This window comes from Rhinoraja longicauda, chromosome 27 (genome assembly GCF_053455715.1).
Source record: "Rhinoraja longicauda isolate Sanriku21f chromosome 27, sRhiLon1.1, whole genome shotgun sequence".
NCBI classification, from domain to species: domain Eukaryota; kingdom Metazoa; phylum Chordata; class Chondrichthyes; order Rajiformes; family Arhynchobatidae; genus Rhinoraja; species Rhinoraja longicauda.
The window spans coordinates 11,969,165-11,995,791 of NC_135979.1; the positions used below are offsets into that span (position 1 = coordinate 11,969,165).

At 37.4% G+C, this 26,627-nt stretch overlaps 2 protein-coding genes across 8 annotated transcripts in view; one reads left to right on the plus strand and one right to left on the minus strand.

Annotated features, from left to right (window-relative positions):
• Positions 1 to 16,557, plus strand: part of ppie (peptidylprolyl isomerase E (cyclophilin E)) — an 18,554-nt gene extending 1,997 nt beyond the window's left edge. Inside the window, exons 2-11 of one of the 2 annotated variants that reach the window (XM_078423139.1) lie at positions 261 to 359; positions 663 to 706; positions 2,444 to 2,470; positions 2,686 to 2,767; positions 3,161 to 3,264; positions 3,983 to 4,106; positions 6,298 to 6,483; positions 7,657 to 7,799; positions 8,966 to 9,036; positions 15,969 to 16,557. In XM_078423139.1, the coding sequence (XP_078279265.1) occupies positions 261 to 359; positions 663 to 706; positions 2,444 to 2,470; positions 2,686 to 2,767; positions 3,161 to 3,264; positions 3,983 to 4,106; positions 6,298 to 6,483; positions 7,657 to 7,799; positions 8,966 to 9,034 (878 nt within the window). In that variant the 3' untranslated portion in view covers positions 9,035 to 9,036; positions 15,969 to 16,557. Of the gene's footprint in view, positions 1 to 260; positions 360 to 662; positions 707 to 2,443; positions 2,471 to 2,685; positions 2,768 to 3,160; positions 3,265 to 3,982; positions 4,107 to 6,297; positions 6,484 to 7,656; positions 7,800 to 8,965; positions 9,037 to 15,705; positions 15,725 to 15,968 lie in introns of those variants that run through there. The other variant, XM_078423140.1, reaches the window with a different exon arrangement.
• LOC144606777 (homeobox-containing protein 1-like) overlaps positions 14,701 to 26,627 on the minus strand; it is a 46,098-nt gene continuing 34,171 nt past the window's right edge. For 3 of the 6 annotated variants that reach the window (XM_078423136.1, XM_078423133.1, XM_078423134.1), the window contains one exon: positions 14,701 to 20,141. In XM_078423136.1, coding sequence (XP_078279262.1) covers positions 20,001 to 20,141 — 141 coding nt within the window. In that variant the 3' untranslated portion in view covers positions 14,701 to 20,000. The remainder of the gene's footprint in view (positions 20,142 to 26,627) is intronic. The other 3 variants (XM_078423138.1, XM_078423137.1, XM_078423135.1) reach the window with 2 other exon arrangements.

The window sequence follows — 26,627 nt, forward strand, 5'->3', positions numbered from 1 at the left end:
GCCTTGCTTATGGGATTAGATTTGCTGTATTCACACATTATGTTCATCATATTATATTTTGTTCAGTGGTTTTACTTTGGAAAATGTATGACATGCAAGTGCTGAGGGATACGATGGAATCAGAGGATATCAATAATCGATCGATGATTATGCTTTTAAAATATGCTTGTTAGTGATCCTGGTGAGAGGAGTGAATTGGATCAATATCTGGAGCTCTTGAAGCTATATGAACTAATTTGATGGACATTTTGTTTAACCAGGTGGCCTTGCTGAAGAGGTAGACGAGAAGGTTCTTCATGCAGCTTTTATTCCATTTGGAGATATTATGGACATTCAAATTCCACTGGATTATGAGACGGGTAAATGCTCATAAATTCAAGTAATTATTTCTGATTTGGTCAGTATCAGAGCAAATCCAAAATCTTAATATTTATTATATTCTTCGTAAATTGGATTTTTTTGCGACACTTGAGCACTCCTAATGAGTGAATTCTGGTGTTTTAATATTCTTATTCCAAGACCTAAATCTCGATTTTATTTTACAAATAATCATTTAAATGTTAAAATTTGTAAAGAGTCATTTCTGATGAAACTTGATGTTTTATATTGGTAAATAATGTAACAAAATTCTCACAAATCTAACTTATTTTATTCTTCTTCAGAGAAACACAGAGGTTTTGCATTCGTTGAATTTGAGAATGCCGAGGTGAGATGCTTGTTGTATTTTTAATAGCGTAAAACAAATTAAAACTTTCAGACATGGGTACTATAGACAATAGACAATAGGTGCAGGAGTAGGCCATTCAGCCCTTCGAGCCAGCACCGCCATTCAATGCGATCATGGCTGATCACTCTCAATCAGTACCCCGTTCCTGCCTTCTCCCCATACCCCCTCACTCCGCTATCCTTAAGAGCTCTATCCAGCTCTCTCTTGAAAGCATCCAACGAACTGGCCTCCACTGCCTTCTGAGGCAGAGAATTGCACACCTTCACCACTCTCTGACTGAAAAAGTTCTTCCTCTAGTTTTGTATTTTACTCTTTAATAGTGGGGAACCAATTTGGAGACCATTGTTTGTGATTTAAACACTGAATAATATTTTGTTTTCTCAGTGTCCCCATGGAAATATTACTAATATTCCATGGGTGAAAGATGTGGCAAATGTTTTTTATGGCCAAATTACACAAATGAACATGTTTTTATTTACAATTTGTTTAAAATATATTGAAAGGACAATATGATTTGCTGTGGTTATTTTGATACTGTTCATATATATTTATGTTGAATGTTGTGAAATTTATGGTAAAGTTCAGGAAAATCTGAGATGGCAAATGGAAAGTGAAAATAAATTGGAGGTACTGGTAACCAGGAATTAAGATTGTTTTTGTTTTGTGTTCAAAACTTCTATGTCTTCTATTTGTCTTCTATACAGATCACCCTGTACACTAGCACTATCCTATACACTAGGGACAATTTATGATTTTACCGAAGCCAATTAACCTACAAACCTGTATGTCTTGGGTATGTGGGAGGAAATCGGAAAAAACACGCAGTCACAGGGAGAAGGTACAAACTCCATGCAGACAGCACCCTTAGTCAGGATCAAGTCTCTGGCACTGTAAGGCAGCAACTCTACCACTGTGCCGCCCCTAAAATATATTGGACACACAAGAAATGACAGATACTGGAATCTGGAGCTAAAAGCAAACAGCTATAAGAACTTAGCGGGTCAGATGGCATTGGTGGAGGGAAATAAATGGACAGTGTCTCTGGCTGGGAACCTACATCTCTTGTTGCTGCCTGACCCACTGATTGCTTCCAGAAGGTTGTTTTTTGCCCCTGCGTGATATTGTTACCTAGTGGCAATGGGTTAAATTGTGGATTTTGAATGAGGACTTGGCTATGCCACCTCACTCCCAACCTTCATCTATTTGCAGCAGAAAGCAAGCCACTCGAGGAACTAAGTAATTAAGGCAGCATCTGTGGAGGAAAATGAACTGTCAACATTTTGAGTTGAGACCCTTTATCTGGACTGGGATCTAACGACCAGAGCAGAAGGGCCTCGATTCAATGTGGTCTGTCCATTTCCCTCTTCAGATGCTGACCCATTGAATTCCTCCAGCAGCTTTTTTCTTTACTTTGGATTCTAGCACCTGCAGTCTCTTGTGACCCTTCTTATATCTATCTGTAACACCGACATTTAAGAATGTTTCGGGAAGAGAAATGCTTCATATTTCTAAAAAGTCTGTGAACAGTGCAAAATGTGCCTTATGGTCTAATATGATTAATTTTATTTTTAATCGCTTTATTCCATTCGCCTATATTGTCACCACTCAGATCTTCTTCTCTCCTGCATCGACTAAATATAATGTTCAATTAATAAAATTAAATAAATTTGTTTCGCTGTTTGTTATTGGCTTATAACTTTACACTTATTCTTTCAGGATGCTGCAGCTGCCATTGATAACATGGTAAGTAGCAAACAGTGGGGAAAATATTGCAATTTGCAAATATGGAAAAGAAGATTTTATTTTAACAGTTGTTAATAATTAAAAATGGTTGAGAACAGAAACTTGCTAAAATACCAAGCAAGCAAGAATGGATAATCTTTGCTAAATGATGAATATCCGAACGCATCTTACATTATATCACCCTGATTAGCCTTTATCTTCATGTCATTAATCAGAATGAGTCTGAACTTTTTGGAAGGACAATCCGAGTTAACCTGGCAAAACCCATGCGGATTAAAGAGGGATCGTCAAGAGCAGGTCAGGAATAAAAATGTGCTTTTATATAGATTATAGCACACGGATTTTTCTCAAATTGATAGCTGCTATTGGATATATGTATATATCATATGTAAAACAAAAAAAATTACAAGGAGATTTAGTTGGGACTTTATCTTGTTCTTCTAAGCTTTGTTATTGCTGAGTAAGTCCTGTGTAGATATTTAAACCTTCGTGAGTAGGAGTGGAAATGAAGGAAATGTGAGATGTGTGATTGAAAAGAAATATGGAAAGTACCAAATATATATCTGCTGTATCGTAGAGTAAATGCTTAAATTGAAGGAGTGATATTCCAACATGATGGAGGAGAAATCAACATAATAGAGTATTCATTCATCTGTCAGTGAAATGCAAGTGGTGTCTCTTTTAATCTAGTGTGGTCAGATGATGACTGGTTAAAGAAATTTGCTGGGAAGACCCTGGAGGAAAATGGAAGTGAGGAGCATGGAGGAGAAGGTGGAGAAACACAAACACAGGAGGTGAGTTTTATTTTGTCTTGCATCACTGTTAAATTTTTAGTTTTAGTTTTAGAGATGCATCATGGAAACGAGCCTTTCGTCCCACCAAGTCCACGCTGACCATTGGTCACTCGTTCACACTAGTTCTATTTTACCCTACACAGTAGCGGTAATTTAGCAGAGGCCAATTTATCCATAAACCCCCTCGACTTTGGGATGTGGGAAGAAACTGGCCTGTACTCAATCAATGATAATGGTCTCTGTTTTGTTGTGTTGTAAAATCACCGTTAGACCAGCAAACATTTATTATCAATTATTTATCAAAAGTTAGAAAATCCAAGCAAAACTATTGGTGTTATCAACACATTCCTTAGAAAATCATACAATTCTGATGGGATGGCACAAGTGGAATTCTGTGATTTCTTCAGTTTCAGTTTTAGTTTATTGTCACCTGTACAGAGGTACAGGAAAAGCTTTTGTTGCATGCTAACCAGTCAGCTGAAAGACGATACGATTACAATCGTGCAGATAATATCAATATTTTTGATGGATTTCATAACTTGCCAGATGCACAATTAACACTCGTCTGTGGGCTCAATTATGCATGCGACTCTTATGAGATCAGCAAAAAGTTTTTTACTTTAAAATTTGTTTCATAAATGTGTGGGAACTTTGGAGTATTTAAAATTTCCTTTACATTCATAATTATTTAATCATTAAAAAAATATTATTTCGTAAGGGTGAGCCACCAGCCAAGAAATCAAGATCCAATCCTCAAGTTTACATGGACATCAAAGTTGCCAACAAGCCCGCTGGAAGATTACGGTTTTTATTACGAGCTGACGTTGTACCAATGACTGCAGGTAAAGAGGAACATAATATAGATGCATTCTGATGGTTTGTGTGCAAAGTTCAGATAGATCCTATTCCTGACTAACTGCCTTGTAAGTTACACTTGTTTCTTTTATTCTACTGTGGTTCTGTGCCTTGCAACTGAATTGCCTGAGCCTGCATATCCATGCTGTAGATCATGGGACATTCTTGGTAATGTTGTATTTGTGCTTGTAGTTACTACTTTCTGGATTGTCCCATATGGCTCTGGGGATTTGCTTCCTATTATGGAATAAATCAAAACACCCATGATCTGTTGATGTGCCCAAATAGAGTGGAAGCAACATACTGCATGTGTGACTCACCTGGTTTATGTCAAACTTGCTAAAAAAGACAAAAAGCTTGGACAGTTCGGCTGCAGGACTGAAGTGGCACCTTTTCCCTATGAAAATATTGAATTGATAAAATGCCTGCTATGAGTTTGTTTGTGTTCAAGCTAGATGCTACACTCGCCATTTTTCTGCCATCTTAGAAACATAGAAAAATAGGTGCCGGAGTAGGCCATTCGGCCCTTTGAGCCAGCACCGCCACTCAATATGATCATGGCTGATCATCTAAAATCAGTAACCTGTTCCTACTTTTTCCCCATATCCCTTAATCCCTTTTGCCCTAAGAGCTAAATCTAACTCTTTCTTGAAAACATCCAGTGAATTGGCAGAGAATTTCACAGATTCACAACTCTCTGGGTGAAGAAGTTTTTCCTCATCTCAGTCCTAAATGGCCTAACCCTTATTCTTAAACTGTGACCCCTGGTTCTGGACTCCCCCAACATCGGGAACATTTTTCCTGCATTTAGCCTATCCAATCCTTTAAGAATTTTATATGTTTCTATAAGATTCCCTCTCATCCTTCTAAATTCCAGTGAATACAAACCCAGTCGACCCATTCTTTCATCATATGTCAGTCCCGCCATCCCGGGAATTAACCTGGTGAACTTGTGCTGCACTCCCTCAATAGTAATACTGTCCTTCCTCAAATTAGGAGACCAAAATTGCATACAATATTCCAGGTGCGGTCTCACCAGGGCCCTGTACAACTGCAGTAGGACCTCCTTGCTCCTAAACTCAAATCAGTTAGCTTTCTTCACTGCCTGCTGTACTTGCAAGCTTACTTTCAGTGACTGATATTGTACAAGCACACCCAGGTCTCGTTGCACCTCCCCTTTTCCTAATCTTACACATTGACTTCTCTAACTTCAGATAGTCCCTGCTTTCCCTCTCTATCCCCTCCCCCTTCCCAGTTCTCCCACTCGTCTTCCTGTCTCCAACTACATCCTTTCTTTGTCCCGCCCCCTCCCCTGACATCAGTCTGAAGAAGGGTCTTGACCCGATACGTCACCCATTCCTTCTCTCCCGAGATGCTGCCTGACCGCTGAGTTACTCCAGCATTTCGTGTCTACCTTCGATTTTAACCAGCACCTGCAGTTTTTTTCCTAACCATTCAAATAATAATCTGCCTTCCTGTTCTTGCCACCAAAGTGGGTAACCTCACAGGAAACATGTTCCCGATGTTGGGAGAGTCCAGAACTGGGGGTCAAAGTTTAAGAATAAGGGGTCGGCCATTTAGGACTACATTATACTGCATCTGCCATGCATCTGCCCACTCACCCAACCTATCCAAGTCACCCTGCAGCCTCATAGCATCCTCATCGCAGTTCACACTATAACTCCACATCCATTCTACCATAACTCCACAGGATTTAAAAATCTTTCTCCTTTTTTTCCAAGTGGAATATTTTTGAATTCACTTTTAAAATGCCAGTTTTATTCTCGTGCTCTCTCTTGTCCTCTCTCTCCCTTCTCTTAATTCGCTGTAATTGGCCTGATTTACACAAGTCCGCAGACTGATACTGCACTTTTGATCATCCAGAGAGTTAGGGATTAATGTCCCTACCCTTCTCTGCAGAGAGAATATACTTGGATAGTAGCTGAGACATCTCTCGTAAAGGTCTCTGTTCGATCCCAACCTTGCATGCCAAGTTGCTAGGCTATGTTTGTTGGAATCGGTTTCTTCATCTAATTAATTTTATCCTTTGCACATCCTTCCTAAGCCTTCCACAATGGGATGCATGGGGAGCTGTGATTTTGTTAATAAATGGCATGATTGAATATCAAGATTCCACAAATTGTTCTTAAATGCATATTTTAAAAACCTTTCTTCTAGAAAATTTCCGGTGCCTCTGTACACACGAGAAGGGATTTGGGTACAAGGGCAGCAGTTTCCATCGAATTATACCCCAGTTCATGTGTCAGGGTGGAGATTTCACCAATCACAACGGTACTGGAGGGAAATCCATCTACGGCAGGAAGTTTGACGATGAAAACTATATTCTTAAACACTCAGCGGCAGGTATTGTGATTATGCTATATATGAAAAAAGCCAAGCCATTGTAACTCCAGTAAACCCTCGCTTTTATGGATCAGTTTAACAGATTTCAGTTACAGCGTACAGATCTACCAAACTGCAGTGGGGCCTGCCACCGGCTGATGCCACTGCCGGCCCACAGATTCTTCGACTGTGCCTACCGACACCACCAAGCGAGTTTGCAACCATGGAGCTTTATGGCTTAGGGCAGCTGTGCTTTCCTTTAATGTTTCAGCTGAAAAAAGGCACCTCTGTCAGTGCAGTTACTGCTCAGCCTACATTTCATTGTTGCGTCTCCACATATGACATGCTATATATTACACTCAGTTAAAGCCGTCAATCAGCAGTAACGGACACCATTTCCTCTCCCATGGTCCATTGCATCGAGGGTTTACTGTAATTGCAGCTTTCCATTTTACCAAGTAGTTGAGGCGGTTACTGTGAATTTTAATACTCTTTACTATTTCTGTCTAGTTATCAATCTCTTGGTCCTGTTGAATTACAAATAAAGAGGTTTGCCTTTCTGCTGTTGAACAGTAAAGGTAATGAAAAAGTTATAGATGTTAAACTCATTTACATAGAGGTTTGTTATGGTTTAACTGGGAAATTGTGTTTAAATGGCCTCAGAGTAGATAAGAACTTACTGAGAATTGTATTGTAGATGCTCCCCATTTTGTTCAAGTTGCAGCAGGATTCCTTCAGTGGTTTAATCCTTTGTGTCCATGTGGACAGACTTGTGGGTAATTCTAGATGGTGGACATCAGCAGGCATCACTGCGGAAGCTGATTGTTCCAATAACAAGTGCAATTCAGAGCAGATCTGTCTTTCTCTTCCCTTCCTGATCTCAGAGAATATTGCAATCATGTACCTTCCACCTCTATCCTCATTGAGCAGTTTACTTAAGAATGCAAGGATGCAACCTGTAAACTCTGTGTGATGTAATAGCCTGCACGGTGATTCATACATCTGGAACTTTTGGTAAAAGCACAAAGTTTTGTTAAGGAAAACAAAACTATCTTAGTATTTCAGTTGCAGATATCTTTTATTACTACCTAAGGGGCTGATGAAAAAGAAGGGAATCTCCCATTCTCTCTGGCAAAGACATGTTAGGTATACTCAGTCTTGTCGTTAAGGTTCTGATCTCTGCATTTTATTTAGGATTGCTGTCAATGGCAAACTCTGGAATCAACACAAATGGATCTCAGTTTTTCATTACCCTCGACAAGACAGATTGGCTGGATGGAAAACATGTAGTATTTGGGGAAATGGTGGAAGGAATGGATATTGTCAGACAATTGGAAGTGAGTACAAACCCCATCCACCTTTTTTCCCCATCCTTTCCTCATCCTGTAATTGCTTGCCTTTTTCACCTCTGCAGCGGTTTAATTATGGCTTCCTCCCAACACAATCACTTCAGTGCTTTGAATAGTGTAACTAAATGAACAGCATTGATATTACCTGCAACTTTTATTGCTAGGATTGTAGCTAACATCTCTGGGAACTATTATCACCTGTCATTGGCACCAAATAAGTTAGAAACAAAAGCATAGCATGCAGATATATTATATATTTTATAAATAAAAGATATCTGAAGCTTAAATTTAAAAAATCTGTTTTTTAAAGGTATTCCATCGGTAATTGTAACCCTTCTCAGAGAGAATTAGATGTATTTTAGCAACAAGTACATTATACTAAGGAGGATGCATAATATGGTTGATTTCCTGTGAGTTACAGAGAGTGTATTTATGAAAAATTACAGATTCTTAAGTTGAATCTAAAATCAAATATTTTTTGAAGGAAACCTAATAAATCATTTGTAAATTTCCCCGGTGTGGGACGAATAAAGGAATATATCATTTGACATTGAAATGATTGAATATTCTCAAATAATTGAATGGCACAACAAGAAAGGACCGAGGATCATGATGGTAAATTTAAGGTGGAAAATGCTGCTCTTAAGAAAAGATAGTGGGACTCGAAGGTACTTGACACAGAAGTGATGCAGAACAGGACCATTTTTTGCAGAACTCAAGAAAATAAAGCGAGTAAAGACAGGTTGGAGAATATGAACCAGGATCAGGGTTTGGAAAACAGCTGAAGCAAAATCATAAGCTCCTAAAAGCAAAATCCTGTGCGGATGAAAATTACTGAAGAATGAATGGGGGTGTGTGAGATTATGGGTTAACTGTATGGGCAGCAGGTGTAATTTTCACTGTTGTTTAGCTGGTGGGTTAAAAAACCAAAGTGACCACATTTTCATGCACGGAAAAAATAACATTAACTAGTAATCCATCTAATATTGTCTAACATCAGGCAGCCTGACCACAGCAAATTTTATTAATCCTTTGGTACCTTTAAAAGGAATTTGTGTTTAAAATATGTGAATGAAGAATTTAATTTACTGAGAATGTTTAATTGAAATGTGTTTTTCTTGAAATATCCATAACACATGTTTTATTATTTCCAGGCTCAAGGTGCTAAAGATGGAAAACCTAAGCAAAAAATTATAATCTCAGACTGTGGAGAATATGTGTGATGGTAATAATGGATGTTAGACATAACTTTTGTAGATTTCAATTTTTCCTACTTTTAATGTTTATGTGAAGATTTATTGTAAATACATTCAACATACAAAATATTTTTTTTTTTAAACAACTTTCTCTTTGCAGATTAAAATTTAAATTGTTCAATTTTTTTGTGTACTTTTTGTAAACACTTAAATCTTTTGGCCAGCTATCTCATTAATTGGATCCTATAAAACTATTGCCACAGCAGGACAACTCTGCATTTAAACACTTGAGAATTTGTATTTAACTAGGCTTAGATATTAAGGATATTTCTGTTTGTCCCTTAAAGAATTATATTCTAATTCTAAATCACCCATTGTATCAAAATGAGATAGGTATGAAAAAAGTGTTCTGACTTGTTTTCAATCATTGTGATAGTCAAGAAAGACAATGACATTACACGCATAAGAATTTAATTACGATCTTTCCAAAGAAAAAGAGCAAGTCTGTTTGAACATACTTATTGCTTTATTGGGGTAAAGAAAATTTGAGCTAACCAAAAATTCAATTAACGAAAATATACAAAAACTATAAATTGGGTTCTATAACAGTCTACTGTCAAAAGGCACTAATCCAGACCATTAACTACAAATTATATACATTTGGAAGCATATGTATGGACACGGAACGAAGGACAGGATACACAAGCACAGAATACAGTTAAACCAATATTTTTTACGTTTCCCTTTTCTTTTTATTTCCAGTCACTTTCCTGGGACAGAATATATAGAAGGGCGCTTTACTCCTAATGTACCATCACGCACTGCATGATTAACACTGATCTTGTCCCTGTAGTGTCAGATGGTTGGTTTACAGTTCTGTGGTTTTGATCTTTGATTTTCAACATATCCTGTTTAAATTCAAGTGCTCAGCTTGTGCTCACATCTGCAGCCAGGTTTGTGATGACCTCCTTAAATTCTCATCTCAACCATTGTGTGCACTATCTTTGCAGTTACATTAACGAGGGAAAATAACCTGGTATAAGCCACCCATTCTAATTCATCACTCAACCGCTCCCCAGGCCAAAACGTGCACCTGATGGTGGAGTAGAGAGAAGCGACTTTGTTACAGAAACCTGCTGCTGGCTGGCCTACACTTCCAACTGAAAGACCACTTCCTGGATTGGGGAGTGTGATTTTAAAAATGAGAGTAAACAGAACATGGCTACTTTTATAAATTCCACAATATTATAGTCACATCAACAGCTGACAGTTCAGTAGGTCAATTTTTTGTTGCATATTTTTGTACATATGTAGATACAGTTAATCTCTGGACATTACATTGACACTAACAAGTGCCCTTAAGTGAAAAATAACCTGAACTTTAACTAATATGGCAGTAGATTTGTCAACAAATTAGTAAATACACATTCATAGTTGGCATTGCTGAATTTTAGTACAAGCTTAACTGAAAAATGTTTTCAAGCATGTTTTGCTACATTAGTGTAACAGATACTATTAAATCTATAATTAGAGTTTTTGTAGAATCTAAGTTTAGTTACAGATACAAGATGTCCTGTATTTTCTTAAAACTAGACAAAAACAAACATGTGAAAAGTTACTTAAATACAGTGCATACAAATTAATTTTAACAGTAATGATATTACAGTGTACAGTATCTCAGTTACTTAAAAGTAACTTGCAGCAAAATTACATGTAATGCTTGTAAACTGTACAGGAAAAAAAAGCGATGCTCCCCTAGACACTTTCACAGAAGCCACATTTATACATTTTCTGTTTTGCTTCAAGCTGCACTGAGAAGCTGGTCTAATCCAGTCAATGAGGAGGTCTAACAGGGCATTGCTTATAGTATTGTGCTGTGGGCAGTGTAGCTACGTACTTTGTATAATTCTCTTAAGTATGCAACTGATCTAGTTTTATACATTAAACATACTGGAGTACAAAAAGTAATTTATTTTTAAAAAGTGCTTTAAAAATTATTTACAATAATTAGATGCATATGGACCATCTTTATAGACCTTAGAATATGACATTTACACTGGCTAGCTGGTGAGTGAGGGAGTATCACTCCTTCAGATCGAGAACATGATGTGGGTAGCATTGACATTTTTTTTGATATGTATATACATATTTACCTTGCAAAACTATAGAATTAAAACCTGCCTTTGTTATACACTTAACTGAAGTCTTTCACAGAAATTACTAGCTGGGAGCAACCCAAGTTTGTCTTTTAAATAACCAGACAATGAAATAGGATACAAAGTTAAGTGCAACACACTGCTCACAGTACAAGGAGTTCTATTGAAATCTGGCAGAATGAATAGAATAATACTGTACCTTTTCTATTGACAAATAGTGCAATTTTTTTTTAATGGTTCAAGGTTCAAACACTTCAAGTCAGATTTTTCTGAATTTGCTTTGAATGTCAAATCTCTAGGTTGGTCTAATAAATTGTCAAATTTCCATGTGGGTGTGTCATTGTCATCTTACTGTCATCCATCTCAATTAGATGAGCAAAGAAATGGTTAGTGATTATTTGTACAAATCTCACCTAAAATAAAACCACATACTATCTACCAGGGAACACAATATGATGAATCAATTTAAACTGTCTGAAAAAGTGTAAGCGTTTCGCATTACATTTAATCACCCCACTACGTACAATTTGTTTTGATACATCTGCATTGGCAAAGTACTAAAAATGATTGTCACTATCTACATTATTGGAGAAGTTTTACTTTGAGGGCCACAGAATTAAAACTAGTTTCTTATGACTAGTTAAATGAGTTTGAGTAAAGAACACAATTCCTAGTCAAGAGTATTTTGTATTAATACTGATAGGTCATGGGTAGATCAGTGTTAGTATGATAACTCAGTATTAATGGTCATTTTAATGATCATTAATACTTAGTGATTATGTATTAATGCTTTAATTTGTAAAAAAAAAAATTCCCAGCCCTAACTTTTGGTTGTAGATATAACTTGCTTATGTATTTGAAAAATTAACGTTTTATCAGTAACTTGAACATTTAGCATTTGTGGACTGCGCTGCCATTCCTCATTACTATTAATCAAGGCAGTAATAATACAGAAACCTATTCTAAGAAATGATCGTAGGCATGTCTCTTAAATAAATGACATTCTTGGCTTAAAAACTTTAAACCCACCTTTTGAGAAATGGGAATACTACCTTCTAACCACTGAGCTGTAGATCTCAAAACGACATTGGGGATAGTCCTTCACAATCTCAGTATATCCTGAAGTGCTTAGGAGCCAATGAAATAATAGTTTGAGCAATTAACCTGGTCCCAAACTTCCTACTGTGGATTTGTGATGACAGATAGGGCACAGACAAGATGGAAAGTAGAGTCTCAAAGAGTAAAGTCTGTCCAGTTGTCCATACTTGCCTCATTAAAATGGATCAAAGATTTTAAATGGATTCCTGCCACCAAATACCATCTATATTTCTATGAAGAATTATTTACATAAGTCTACTTGGATTACAAGAACGGATCTAAATAAGAATGGAAACAACTGCGAGTTAACAAACTGACAATCATCATCGTCGATGGGTAAAAGATTACAGTGTATAAGTGCAGAGGTTGAACTAGGCGCACAGTCAAGTGAGCAAAGGAGGCACTTTTAGTGGAAGATGTATGTTTTCAATTACAAGCTTCTGCCACAAAGATTCTTAAAACTTAACTTGTTTTGCCTGTGAAAACCAATAAGCAATTCACAAATTAATAGAGTTTATTTTTGAAGAGGGCAATTGTATGCAAATGAGCCTGGTACCATAGGCAAGGTGCAAAGTAAAGCCTGTAAAACGTTACTACAACAATGTGCCATGTAGATTAAGGGCACCGACCGTAATCAGTTTGCTCCTGTGAGCCTTAGTGTTCTGGCACAATGGAGAAAGATTTGGAGAAGATTTATAGGTCTGAAGATAAGGAACAAGTTTACATATGATCTACAAATAGGGGGCTCTGGGTAACCTCAAACGCATTTCTGATTTCTTACGTGCAACAATTAAGATCCTCAGTTGATTCATCAAAAGTTTGAGCTGTGAAGAAATGTTTGGTAATTATGTGCCTCATGGAAACAGTAGGCCGGAGAGGTTGACATGAAAACTAGTTTAATTATGCACAAAGTAGGACATTTGTGCCACATGTTCAATAATACTGTTCCTGGGACTGATACAAATCACCCAGATACATCTAACTGAGCTGCCTATTGTGACAGAACCGACTATGATGTGTAAGAGTTTAAAGATCCAAGTCTTCAGGGGGGTTGAGACAGCAGGGGAAGAGCAGAATGGATAGAGTTAGTGTTCAAAAAGGAAACACATTTCTTATAATTGTAGGAAATACCCATTTCATCCATCCTAGCATGGACAAACGGAGAGCTATATTCTTGATAAAGGGAAATTTGAAGTGGGTTATAAAAGAGCAATACATTTTGAGTTGCTAAAATCATTTTGCACTGTTCCCTAAATTTCGCTGTCAACATCAAAGTATAATCATGGAGTATATTTATAAAGTGCACAAAGCTGTTGGTTGAATTGTTGTTGAATAATAGTTGAAGTGCACAGTAGTTTTGTAATTGCTCACAACTTTCCCTTTCCATAAAAAGGGCCACATTTGAATTCAGTTAAGTGCTGAACATTTTTGAGAATTTAACCCAGCAGAAAAGTAAAGTCACAGCCTTCTGTAATCTTCCCTGTATATTCAAGAGTTTTTCAAAAATAACAATCCAATCAAAATAAAATATAATTACATGCCAACAATCTTATCTTAGATTACATTGTTGTTATTTTCATTTAACTGAAATGTTGCTGTTTTAAACTTGTTTTTCACCTCCTAATTTAACTCCATCATTTTTCACTTTGTTACAGCTACGCATTGAGCTTACTTTCTCAGCTTTATCCATACCTGCTAATACTACAACATGGTTAACAAGTAGAAAAAGAACCTTGGTTTATGCCTTGCTGTCCTTGGCACCCATGCCTTCAAACTAGTTACACCAAACCTATTTTACCAAAACCTATCAAACCCATGTGAAATCAATTAACTGCACATGAACTGATCTGTTTCAGCTTTAACTAATTCATTCTTCCTTCATCTTTAAAAATATACACTTTCAATTCAATAGCCAAGCATACTCGCACAACAGCTGGTATTTTGTGTTCCTTACAATGAGGGACTTTTATGGACAGAAAGAAACTAAACACTGTCTATTAAGTTAAGAGATTTCATGGTTCTGAATAGTATTGGATGTCTAACAGTGGAATACAATGTCCTTTTAATGACAAAATAAAGAAGGGAAGATGCAGGGTATGGGAAAATAAGGTTTAATTTTAATTGCTCCAGCAAATTCACTCCACAAATTCAAGTTGTCATTTTCTGAGTTATGGTTGTAAAACAGGGAATAAAATATATTTCTAGTAGGAAACATCATATTTGCAAAGGTGTGAGAATTCATTCAAAAAGGATGGTTAAATACATTCACAAAATGCTGGAGTAACTCAGCAGGTCAGGCAGCATCTCGGGAGAGAAGGAATGGGTGACGTTTCGGGTCGAGACCCGTCTGAAGAAGGGTCTCGACCCGAAACGTCACCCATTCCTTCTCTCCCGAGATGCTGCCTGACCTGCTGAGTTACTCCAGCATTTTGTGAATAAAAACCTTCGATTTGTACCAGCATCTGCAGTTATCTTCTTATACTGGTTAAATATATTCACGTGTGCCTGCAAAATGGATACAAACCACCAGAGGGCGGTCTTGTTTCAATGTATTGCTTCACTCCGAGGAATCCTTAAAAATACACAACCAATCGTACAAGCTTCAACGCTTGACAAATTGGTGCTAGACATTGGCTGTCATGCATTATGGTGTCCTCCGATATACCCACTTTTTAAATACTTATCTATATCAGTGCAATTAATATTATTTACTTGGCTCAGTGGTAACTCTGAGTGAAATGTCACTATAGGGCAAACACAGGATTACGAATGTTAAGTGCATTATCTGAGGTGCTGTCGAACCAAAGTCCTGTCCTATCTGTCAGCTCGTAGAAAAGATCTCATAGTATTTAAAGAAAGGAATTGTTGCTACTTGGTGTATTGATCCACATTCTTCCCTCAGTCAACGCTACTAAAAATGAATGAACTGGTCATTCATCCCGCAGTTACATATGGGATCTCCATATAAATTTCATGTTTTGGCATACAATACAACTGTGATTTAATTTAGTAATAGTTAAGAGAATGCAAAGCACTATAACATGCCAGGACATGAAGTAGTTTATAAAAATACAGTTCCTTGAGCAAAAAAACCCCAAACTGCTGGAGGAATTCAGTGGTCAGGCAACATCTTGGAGGCAGTGGGATAACCTGAGAAGTTGGCCTTCCCTGTGCCTCCACAGATGCTGCCTGACCCACGGAGTTCCTCTAGCTGTTTGTTTTTTTTTGCTAATTTTGATCTTATAGAGATGTATAAATTATTACAGTGCTTTAAATAAGAAATATGTTTTGCCCTTCTTATGTTGTATGCTGCCGGTAAGTTTGTGTCTTTCTACAGATTGAAAAAAATAATTGAGTGGTTAATCCAGAAATAATTTTATAAAACTACTTCTATATCTAAGCGTAAAACAGATGTTGGTTTTTACCTTGTCTATTTTGAAGCAGCTCATTGGGACACAAAATTGCAGCTGACATACATATAGACAACTGATATTTCTGATCCAATCAAGAGAATTGTTCAAAAGACAACCATTCAGATCATCGACCATTTGATGTACAGAATCCACAGAATGGTTAGCAAACTACGATTGAATATACTTGTTGACCAAGATGCATTATTAGTTAATTTAGTGACATCAATTATTTTTAAACCGAGCATTTCTATAAAATTAATAATTAATTGAAAATTTGCCATTGTTTTAATCTAGATGTCAGAACCCTATGTCTTGATCACAAATCACCTCCTATTGGATCTGAATCGCTGTATCATAGGTGACATTTAGCAGACTATTGCAGGCTCTTGTTGATAAATCTGTCAGATTGAAAGTATAATTTGCAGTAAAAATATTGACTGTATTTAGTTAGTACTCATGATCTTATCACACTAAATAATGCAGTAATCCTATGTTAGTTTGATGCATTTAAATGTTCGCGTTTTAATTGAAAGAGCTGATATGAATATTTGTATACAATTAGATTTAACTGATCTTAACCTTGTCCCCATTTATGGTGATGAAGCATGCTTTGAGAATAAATTTTGATTCCTGTTATAATTTAATCCTGGGGATTGTTGCCGATAGGCTATTAATACTAAATGTTAGGCTTTTAATCCTAAAAAATTACAAAATGTCATTTTTATTAAAATCCACAAGTGAATTCATATGTGAACTGCAATATCATACGTTACTGATTACCCATCCTCTTTCACCAAGTATATAATTGATGTGTATGATTCTGTTTAAAAATTTAATTTTCTTTACCTGTCAATTAAAGGTGATCAAAACTTAGCGACCCTGTAGATACAAAGTATAATTATTAATATTTGTGTGTATAATTATTAATATTTATGTGTTATGTTTTCTGTCATCATGAGGATTTAAACCCATTACAAAAATGAGTTAGAAGCCTCTTTAAGACTGTGTACAATAAAATGTCATTTGAAGGACTTGTGTCTGTTATAATAAAGCCAAAAATTTGCAGATGTGAAATTCTAAACAATGCTGGAACTATTCAGTAGGTCAGGGAGCAGCTGTGGAGAGAGAAAGAGAGTTAATGATTTAGTTCAATGACCTTTCATCAGAAATAGGAAAAGTCAGAAACCCTCCTCTCCGCAATTGGAAAATGGTTGTTTACAAACTTTTCCTTGTTCAAATGAAAAGTAATCTATCTGAAACATTAACTCTTTCTTTCTCCCGGTGCTCCCTGATCCTGATCCAGCATTTTCTGTCATTGTATAAGTTGATCAATGTTTCAACGCTAAAGCATTAATTACAACATGATGGAGGCATGCGCTATGAATGAACCAGAATAACCCACGGCAAAATGGAGACTAAGCTAAGACAGTCTAGAAATGTAATAAGTGTCAGAAATTAATAAGGACCATCGTAATACTTTACCTACATGATTGAAATTAGTTGAAGTGTTAATCGTGCAGCAATCTAAATCAATCTAAAGGGAAGATCTTGAATACTGACTCTGGTAATCAAAATAACACTTAAGAAGTCCTATCACTGAATATTATACTTTTTTCCCAGTGTCATGGCGTAACAATAAATTAGTTTATGCAGGTTAAATACTGAAGCCATTATCCTAGCAGCAACACAGAAGAACAGATCCAGGCTGTTATTAGCTTAGCAACCAGCATCATTATAGACTGGGACTAGACCAGCTTGTTTCTAGATTCTATAGTAATTTTGTGAGCCCAAGGTGATAATATTTTTTACTAAACTACTTCATAGGAAGCAGGAATGCATGTGAATCATCATTGAGAATTGAATCCATGGCCATGATAGGCATTCAAATGTCTATGATGGGCATTTAAAAAAACATTCTGTGAGGATTTTACTTTATTTCTCCGAGGCTTTCCTCAGTAACACACACTTAAAGGGGAACAGCAGTTATTCCTCAGGAGGACATAATCGAGTACTAAACTTGAAGTAAAGTGATCTGAACTTGTCAAATTTCCCCTCAACCTTAACTTTGGAAGATACGGAATACTGCTTAAGCAAGTTTTATGGTATTGCAAAGCTACAAAGTCACTTTGGTTTCTTGTTCTGTAGGTAACCAGTTACAAATGAGCACAAAGTTTGAATCTGACAATCCTCAATGCTGTCAATGTCCATCCAGACATCCATCCCATTTGGTGTTAATCTTCTTAAGTCATTGTTCACCTCAATGGGTTAATACAACAGTGTCACTAGCAACCTGACCTGATAGAGATGTATTAAATCATGAAAAGAATAGAGTTAGTGCATTAAGGGGAAATATTCAATAAGAACCTTGGGGGCAACTTTTTCACTTAGAGGGTGGTGGGTATATGGAATAAGCTGTCAGTGGAAGCAGTTGAGGCAGGTACAATAACAGCGTTTAAAAAACATTTGGATATGGATAGTAAAGGTTTTGAGGAATATGGGCCAAATGCAGGTAAATAGGACTGGCTTAGATGGGGTATCTTGGTCAGCATGAACAAGTTGGGCCGATGGGCCTGTTTCTGTGCTATATGACTCTAACTATTTCTTGGATAGCATGCCTCAGTCAATGCTACAGAAGATGAACTTTAATAGTAAAATGGAACTGTCCTGGTGTACATGGCAACCTCCACATGGCTCTGTTGTAGATGCAGCCATTGCTGTATTGACCACCAATTTCCAAAAAGCCAGAAGAATACAATTTTAAAACAATGCTGTTTTAGAGATTTGTTAGAAGATGCACGAGTATCAAATCTATCAAAACCTCTGTGCCATTGAGAAGTTTCTTCCAGCAAGGGGAAATCTTCAGCAAATAGCTTGTGGACAACTTTGAATTCTCATTGCTTGATCTATCTCCATTTTGTTTAGTTTAGGGATACGGCATGGAAACAGGCCCATCGGCCCTCCAAGTCCACGCTGACCACCGATCATCCATTCGCATTAGTTCTATATTATGCCACTATCCACAGCCTACACGCTAGGGGCAATTTACAGAGGCCAATCAACCTACAAACCCACACGTCTTTGGATGTGGGAGGAAACTGGAGCACCTGTAGGAAACCCACGTGGCCACAGGGAGAATGTGCAAACTCCACACAGATGGCACTCAAAGCCAGGATCAAACCTGTGTCTCTGGCAGGTCTACCAGCTTCACCAATGCGCCACCCATAATATAGCATGTGTGTAACTTTTTTTTACATCAAATTTGATATTGGATTCATGTTTGTAACACTCTGCAGACAGTTAAAAAAACACTTAAAGAATAGTACTGCAGTTACAGATCTTAAATATTAGGCAAAATGATAATAAAACTTATGAGATCATTGCAACAGTGAATGGTTTTTCACTTCTCATTACACAGAGCTTGCTTCTGGGGAAGTGGAAATTGGCAGAATTGTCTCTTTTGGAAGGTCTGTCAGATCCAAACATTTGGTTCCTCTTTAGCCTACGAGGCAAATTCCAAAATGTAATGTTTTGTTACTATCAATGTCATCATTTAATTGCAATGCACAAATAGGCACGAAGAGGTGGTTGATAGCACCTCCACACGATGCCTTCCAGCTGAGGTTCGACCAAATATTCTACAAATAACTTGAATTTATGTTTCAAATAAAAAATAGATTGGAAAATAAATGATTTGATCAGGGAATGACTATGTAGGCTTTGACTATGTGATGTCTACCCTGACCCTGGTTTTTAAAACAGGCTGGAAAATAGGAACCAACGAACAAAGACTAATCTGAAACACCCCATGTAAAATCTAGCATTGGGCATGGGAGCAATTTGTTTCTCAGTTTCCAGCAGTTGGAACTTTGGAGAAACTGCAGTGTATGTGTTCTGGGCCCTGACAACTTCTGACTTTGGGCCAGGTTAGTCTGGTTTGACTTTTTGTTCGTACCTCCCTAATAAAAAACTAGCTATGTAAAATTTAGAAAATAGAAAATGCTTTTATTTTGCCTTCAGCTAATAGTTTTATCTGTACTGAGTAATGTGCAGTAATACATTAAAAAAGTTTCCTTTTTGAGTTCACAGTCAGCTGTCAGCAAACCTTAGCACTAGTCACACCTGACAACCTCTATTCACCGATATGTTAACATGAGATGATCACATTGGCAGCTATAAAAAATGAGAACTTTTCTTTCAATTTAACACACAGCGAACGAACGTATGATAAATATACATCTAATAGTCTGTTGCAGAACAGTACATATAATAGGGAAGAAGGTGGCTATAGTCTATAACATATAATCCTGATTGCCCTCAGCCTTACGTTCAATCATCGTCGATTGCTTCTGTCTTGATCTCGCTTCCACCCTGGCCAGCCAAAGCTAGGACTGAATGATTGACAGCTGCCATTTCAACAGCCAAAGAGATAGGATCTTGCTGATGGTCACTATGACAAGTATTTTCATCCTGCAAAGGGGAGGAGAGGGGGAAACACAAACTGCCATATAAATAGCACAGGAATCAACAAATACAATCAAACATAATGCTACAGTTAAGGATTGAGATATGTGATCATCAGATCATGTGATAGGAGCAGAATTAGGCCATTCGGCCCATCAATCTACTCTGCCATTTAATCATGGCTGATCTATTTTTCCCTCCTAACTCCATTCTCCCCATAACCTCTGACACCTGTGTCTGGGTGATGTGGCTGTACAGTGAGCTACAGGTGAATATTACCAGCAGTAATGCATTCAATTACCACCTAATCTATCTAATTACCCACTAACTTTTTTTTCAAACAATGTTTATAAGCATTTCGTTTAGTTTAGTTTAGAGATACAACATGGAAACAGGTCCTTTGGTCTACCAAGTCCACACCAACCAGCGATCCCCACACATTAACACCATCCTACACACACGAGGAACAATTTTTACAATTTTATGAAGCCAATTAACCTGCAAACCTGTACGTCTTAGGAGTTTGGGAGGAAATTGGATCATCATCATCATATACACACAGCCGGAAACAGGCCTTTTTTCGGCCCTCCAAGTCCGTGCCGCCCAGTGATCCCCGTACATTAACACTATCCTACACCCACTAGGGACAATTTTTACATTTACCCAGCCAATTAACCTACATACCTGTACGTCTTTGGAGTGTGGGAGGAAACCCACGCATGTCACGGGGAGAACGTACAAACTCCTTACAGTGCAGCACCCGTAGTCAGGATCGAACCTGAGTCTCCGGCGCTGCATTCGCTGTAAAGCAGCAACTCTACCGCTGCGCTACCGTGCCGCCCAGGATCTTCCAGGGAAAACCCACGCAGGTCACGGGGAGACTGTACAAACTCCATAAAGACAGCCCCTGCAGTCAGGATTGAACCTGGTTCTCTGCCGCCGTAAGGCAGCAACACTACCGCTGTGCACCGTGCCGCATTAGTTTCATGTCAGTTCTCATTGTTACTGAAGTTGACTTTGGCTGTGAATACACTCTCAAAGTTCTTTGACACCCTGGTCCTGATAAGAACAGTAAAGCCCCTGTTGGTAGTTGAGTGATGGAATTTTAAATATAAAGAATTTATTTTGTCAAAAACGTTTCTTGGTGCTTTTTAATAAATGAATATGCTTTTTTGTAAAATGAAAAATAAATCAGCCCACCTTCTCTAGTCAGCACTATTTTAAACAAAATCTTATCCAGATATCCACTGAGGACTGGAGTTAACCATAAAGCACCTGAATAACTTTTTTTTTCTATATGAATAGCAAGTGTTGGAGATAAAGAATATTTTAAAGATGCCTGTCAAACATTAAGTATGATTTTTATATACGATATACGAGTTATGGGGCATCGTTATTGCAAATATTATCTAGAATTGATGGCCAAATATATTCACTGAAACAGAATACCAATGATTTCTAATGTGGATGTTAAGTTTGTAAACCAATCTTGCAGAATTCATAATACATGTATTGGTGAACCATTGTGGTTTCCACATTTTCTACGATAATGCTTGTAAGATATCAAAGCATCATGTAAATACATATCATTTTTTGTGCAAAAACATCTCAACACCAACTCCAATATCTACTGCAGTCTCCACTTTATAAATTGTATTCGATTAACTTGCAAAAACATGAAGGAACACCAGCTTTGAGATACTGTCTTTACAATATTTTACTCTTCGTAAACGAACATTGGATCATCGTGTTTTGAAAGGAGGCAAATATATTAAATGTTATTCTGAAAAGCTTCACCATTTCCTCCGTTCTTAAGATGCAGCCTTTTCCCGAGGGATGTTCTCTCAGGAGCTGATAATCCTCCAATAAGCTGCAGCCTCCATGCTGAACCCATGAATGCCAACACATTTAAGCATAATCACCATAGACTGGTGGCCACATACTTCCAATAAGAATAACCCCTCCGTTTAAGGAGGGAAGGAGAAACCAGAGAACTGTACACCAGTTGGTTTGACGTTAGTAGCATGGCAAATGCTGGAATCTACTTTTAAGAAGCTGGTTAACAGAGCACTTAAAACTCAGGAACTCAGCCAGTCAAGCAGCATCTGTGGAGAGAATGGACAGATGACATTTTGGGTTGGGACCTTTCTTCAGGCAGATGTTTTGTGTCTATCTAGAAAATAATAATATGTTTTGGGCTAAATCAATACAGGTTTATGAGAGGAAATAATGTTCAATAAATCTGTTAAGAGCTTTTTCAGACTCTGACTTATATATAAGGGAGATCGAGTAGATGTGAACTTGGACTTTCTGAAGACCTCGGATAAAGTGCTACACAAGAAGTCATAAAACATTGGATTGGGAGTAACATAAAACAGGTGTGGAGTGGGTGTTCATTGTCAGAAAATAGAAGTTTGAACAAGTCATTTTTATCTTGCAAGAGATGTGTCAGATGCTGCAAGGGTTGGTGCTGGAGTCCCAACTGCTCACAATCTCTATCGATCATATGAAATAGGGACCAAATTGTTGATGCTATAATGGTGGATGCAACCGTGGGTTGTGAGGTGGATGCAGAAAACCTTCAGGTTAATGAGACCAGGTAAAGTGAATAGATATAGATGTGACAGATGGAATATAATGTGGGAAAATACCAGTTCACCCACACTGAAAGATAAAAAAGAAACACACACCGTTTAAAATAATGAATGACTGAAAACAATGGTGTCCGGTGGGATCTCGATAACCTTGCACATAAATTGCTGACAATTAATGAGCAGGCTCAACCAGCAATTCAAAGGACAAATAGTTTACTGCACAAGGAGTTAAATGGAAGAGTAAAGATGTCTTACTCCAATCACATAGAGTTTTGGAATATCCTCGTCTCCTTACCTAAGGAGAAGGTTTCATTGGATTTATTCTTTGGGGGTGGAGATGAATAAGATGGCCCTACAAGGAGTTACTCCAGCACTTTGTGTTCTTTTGTGTATTAACCTGCACTTCCTTTTTCTCTACGATTTCATTGAATATCTTGAACAAAGATTGTCAAAATAAAGTGTGTAGGAAAGAACTGCAGATGCTGGTTTAAATCGAAGATAGACACAAAAATCCGGAGTATCCGACTACATTTTATCTCTGTACCGCTCACTCCACTGACATCAGTCTGAAGAAGGATCTCGACCCAAAACGTCACCCATTCCTTCTCTCCAGAGATGCTGCCTGTCCCGCTGAGTTACTCCAGCATTTTGTGTCGATCTTTTGTCAAAATAAAGGGTCAGCCTTTTAAAATAGAGCTAAGAAATCCCCACCCCCCAGAAGTTAATGAATCTGTCTAATTCTCTCCTCAGTAGTTCTACAAGAGGCTCAGTCACTGAGTATATTTAAGGCAGAGATTAATTAATTTTTGGATAGTACAAGAGACTGGAAATTTGCTTATTGCAGGAAAATGACAGGTAAAATACAGCGACTACCTTATTGAATGACAGAGCAGGCATGAAAGATTAAAGTACCTATTCCTGGTTCTATTTCTGCTGATGAACTTTGGCGACAACCTACCTCCTCCTCTTGCCAAGTTTCATCGCTAATTGCTACATTGCGGAGTATTACAGACCTAACCTCTGAGAGAGAGAGAGAGTTTTCAAGAGAGAGTTAGACAGCTCTCATGGCTAAAGGAGTCAAGGGATATGGGGAAAAAGCAGGAACAGGGTACTGATTTTAGATGATCAGCCATGATCATATTGAATGGCGGTCGGTGCTGGCTCGAGGGGCTGAATGGCCTACTCCTGCACCTATTTTTCTATGTTTCTATGTATGCACGATTCAATAGAATATTGAGAATGAACCATTTCAAAGCTTCTTAAAACATCTGAGGAAGAACATTTTAAGTTATTTTAATCCACCACAAAACCACCCTGAATTTTCATTCATTCTTAGACCCATTGCATTATTTGGTGACTGTGAAACTGAGATGAAGAATAATTATTCTGCTAGAAATGTCATTTTCTATTGTCATGCAAGTATAGGATTGCACAATGCTCAATGCTGTGCCTGGAATTATCCAATTTGCAGGTGATATAGTTATTAGATCATCATGTCTGGCAGCTTTTCAACTGTTCCTATCCAATTAAAATCTAAGTTCATACCAACTCAGCTCTGACATCACTTGAAGAAGTTTACATTTTTGTTCAGATTGATTTAAACAGTTTTAGTTCAGCTTCATGTTTGGATTGTCTATCATTTGTCCTGGACAACATACAGACTTGTATTGGCGAAGGAAAGTTCACTGCTGAGTTGAGAAGAATAATCTCTGCTGTGGAGGGCATTTTCAGCTTGAAATCATGGAGATTCTAGTCATACATATATTCTAGCATATGTACATCTGTTGAACATGCATTCTGAAGCCTAGACTTAGCAACTAAAATTAACCATCTTAACTCTAAGGAAATAAAAAATGTCCAAACCTGATTGCAGTAATTAATAAACAAATAGTGCAGTAATAAAATTTCTCATAATCATACAACATGGAAACAGGCCCTTTGGCCCAATTTGCCCTTGCTGACAAAACATCAATTGTTTGCAACTTATATTTACAGATCCCAAACTACAGAAAATGTTTCAAAATGGATTTCACCCATTATTTCATCATTCTTCTCTCATTTTACTGCTTATGACAATCTTATTTAAGTTGCCTGAATTATTTTACCTCTTTGAAGGCCGTAACAATAAAACACTTCTTTGTTTCCCATTCTAGCTCACTTACCATTCATTTACAAGGTCAGCAATTGGTTGGAAACTGAAAAACAGTTCAGTGTTCAGCGACTTCAGCCCCACATTTGATGCTTACACAAATTACAGCTACGATTATTCTATGTTAACTGAATCACTGCAATTAGGATTTCATTTCCCCCAAAAAGCAATTTTAAGTACTATAAAGGCAATTGATAAGAAGGTGTGAATCAGATTCACCTTAAGGATTATTATCTGCCATCTGTTGGCTTCAGACACTGGTTGAATTGCTTAGAATTAGAAACTTGTTGAAGAATCAATGGCAGGATAATGAAAATAATCAGGGTAGATTTAAATATATATGTCAAGAGTATGTTCATCGGTGATTAGGCAATGTCCATCTACAACACAGCCTCTGTGGTATCATGCTTCGGAACTATGTGTAGGAAAATAACTGCAGATGCTGGTTCAAATTGAAGGTAGACACAAAATACTCAGTAACTCAGCGGGTCAGGCAGCATCTCAGGAGAGAAAGAATGGGTGACGTTTCAGGTTGAGACCCTTCTTCATTAGACAATATAAAATCCATGTAAAAGTCTTAGCATGATACCACAGTCATTAAAGCCAAATTGATACAACAGTGATGTCCATGTATTGACAAAAATCCATGGATGCAAGATCTGATGTTTTGACTTGTTTTCTCACTCTCCCAAAGGTTTACAAAGTCAGTGCAACTTAACATCAAGAGTCAGATTTGACAAATTTAAACAATGTCACGGAACACAATATCCAACTAATTTATTAAACGAATTATTCAAATGATGTCAAATTAATGAATCTCAATTAGCTAAATTCTTCAAATTATTAGCTAAATTCTTCAAATTCTTCAGATTATACAAAAGACACAACTGAGAACCTGAAGTGTGAACTTAATGCAGAACTTGACACGCCAGTATGAGCAGAGAAATAAATGAATCAGGTCAAAGCTGTTTCAACACTCTAATGACTCAATTAGCAACCTCCCTACTTTTCAAAACTAAAAAGATTAATATCAATCCCAGTGAGGAAGTAATCAACCAAGGTGCTTGTGATTCAACCACTTAGATTGAATTCAGTGGGACTAATTGGTTAGAGATGTGATTTTGACAAAATCAGTTCACATGCTGATTGACCAAAGTAGACACCAAGAAACGTAGATAACCAGAAACCTGAAGAAATACAAAATCTCCTAGCCCCGATGTTGAGGGAACAAACATCAAAAAGTAAAATTGACAGAAATATATCTGTGCAGAAGACCATGGATGATAGAAAATGTGATTGCATTATGGAGCATCCCACATTTTTATGTGATTTCCTAGAGAATTTGTTTCTGCTTGCTAGCAGTGGTTGCATATCCTTAATGCAGACTCTCATATCAAAGGTATTTATAAAATCATTCAAGTTGATTTGCAGATGACACAAAGCTGGGTGGCAGTGTGAACTGCGAAGAGGATGTTAGGAGGTTGCAGGGTGACTTGGACAGGTTGAGTGAGTGCATGGCAGATGCAGTATAATGTAGATAAATGTGAGGTTATCCACTTTGGCGGCAAAACAAGGAGGCAGATTATTTTCTCAATGGTGTCAGATGAGGTAAAAGGGAAGTGCAACCAGACCTGGGTGTCCTTGTACACCAGTCACTGAAAGTAAACATGCACGTACAGCAGGCAGTGAAGAAAGCTAATGGCACGATGGCCTTCATAACGAGAGGATTTGAGTATAGGAGTAAAGAGG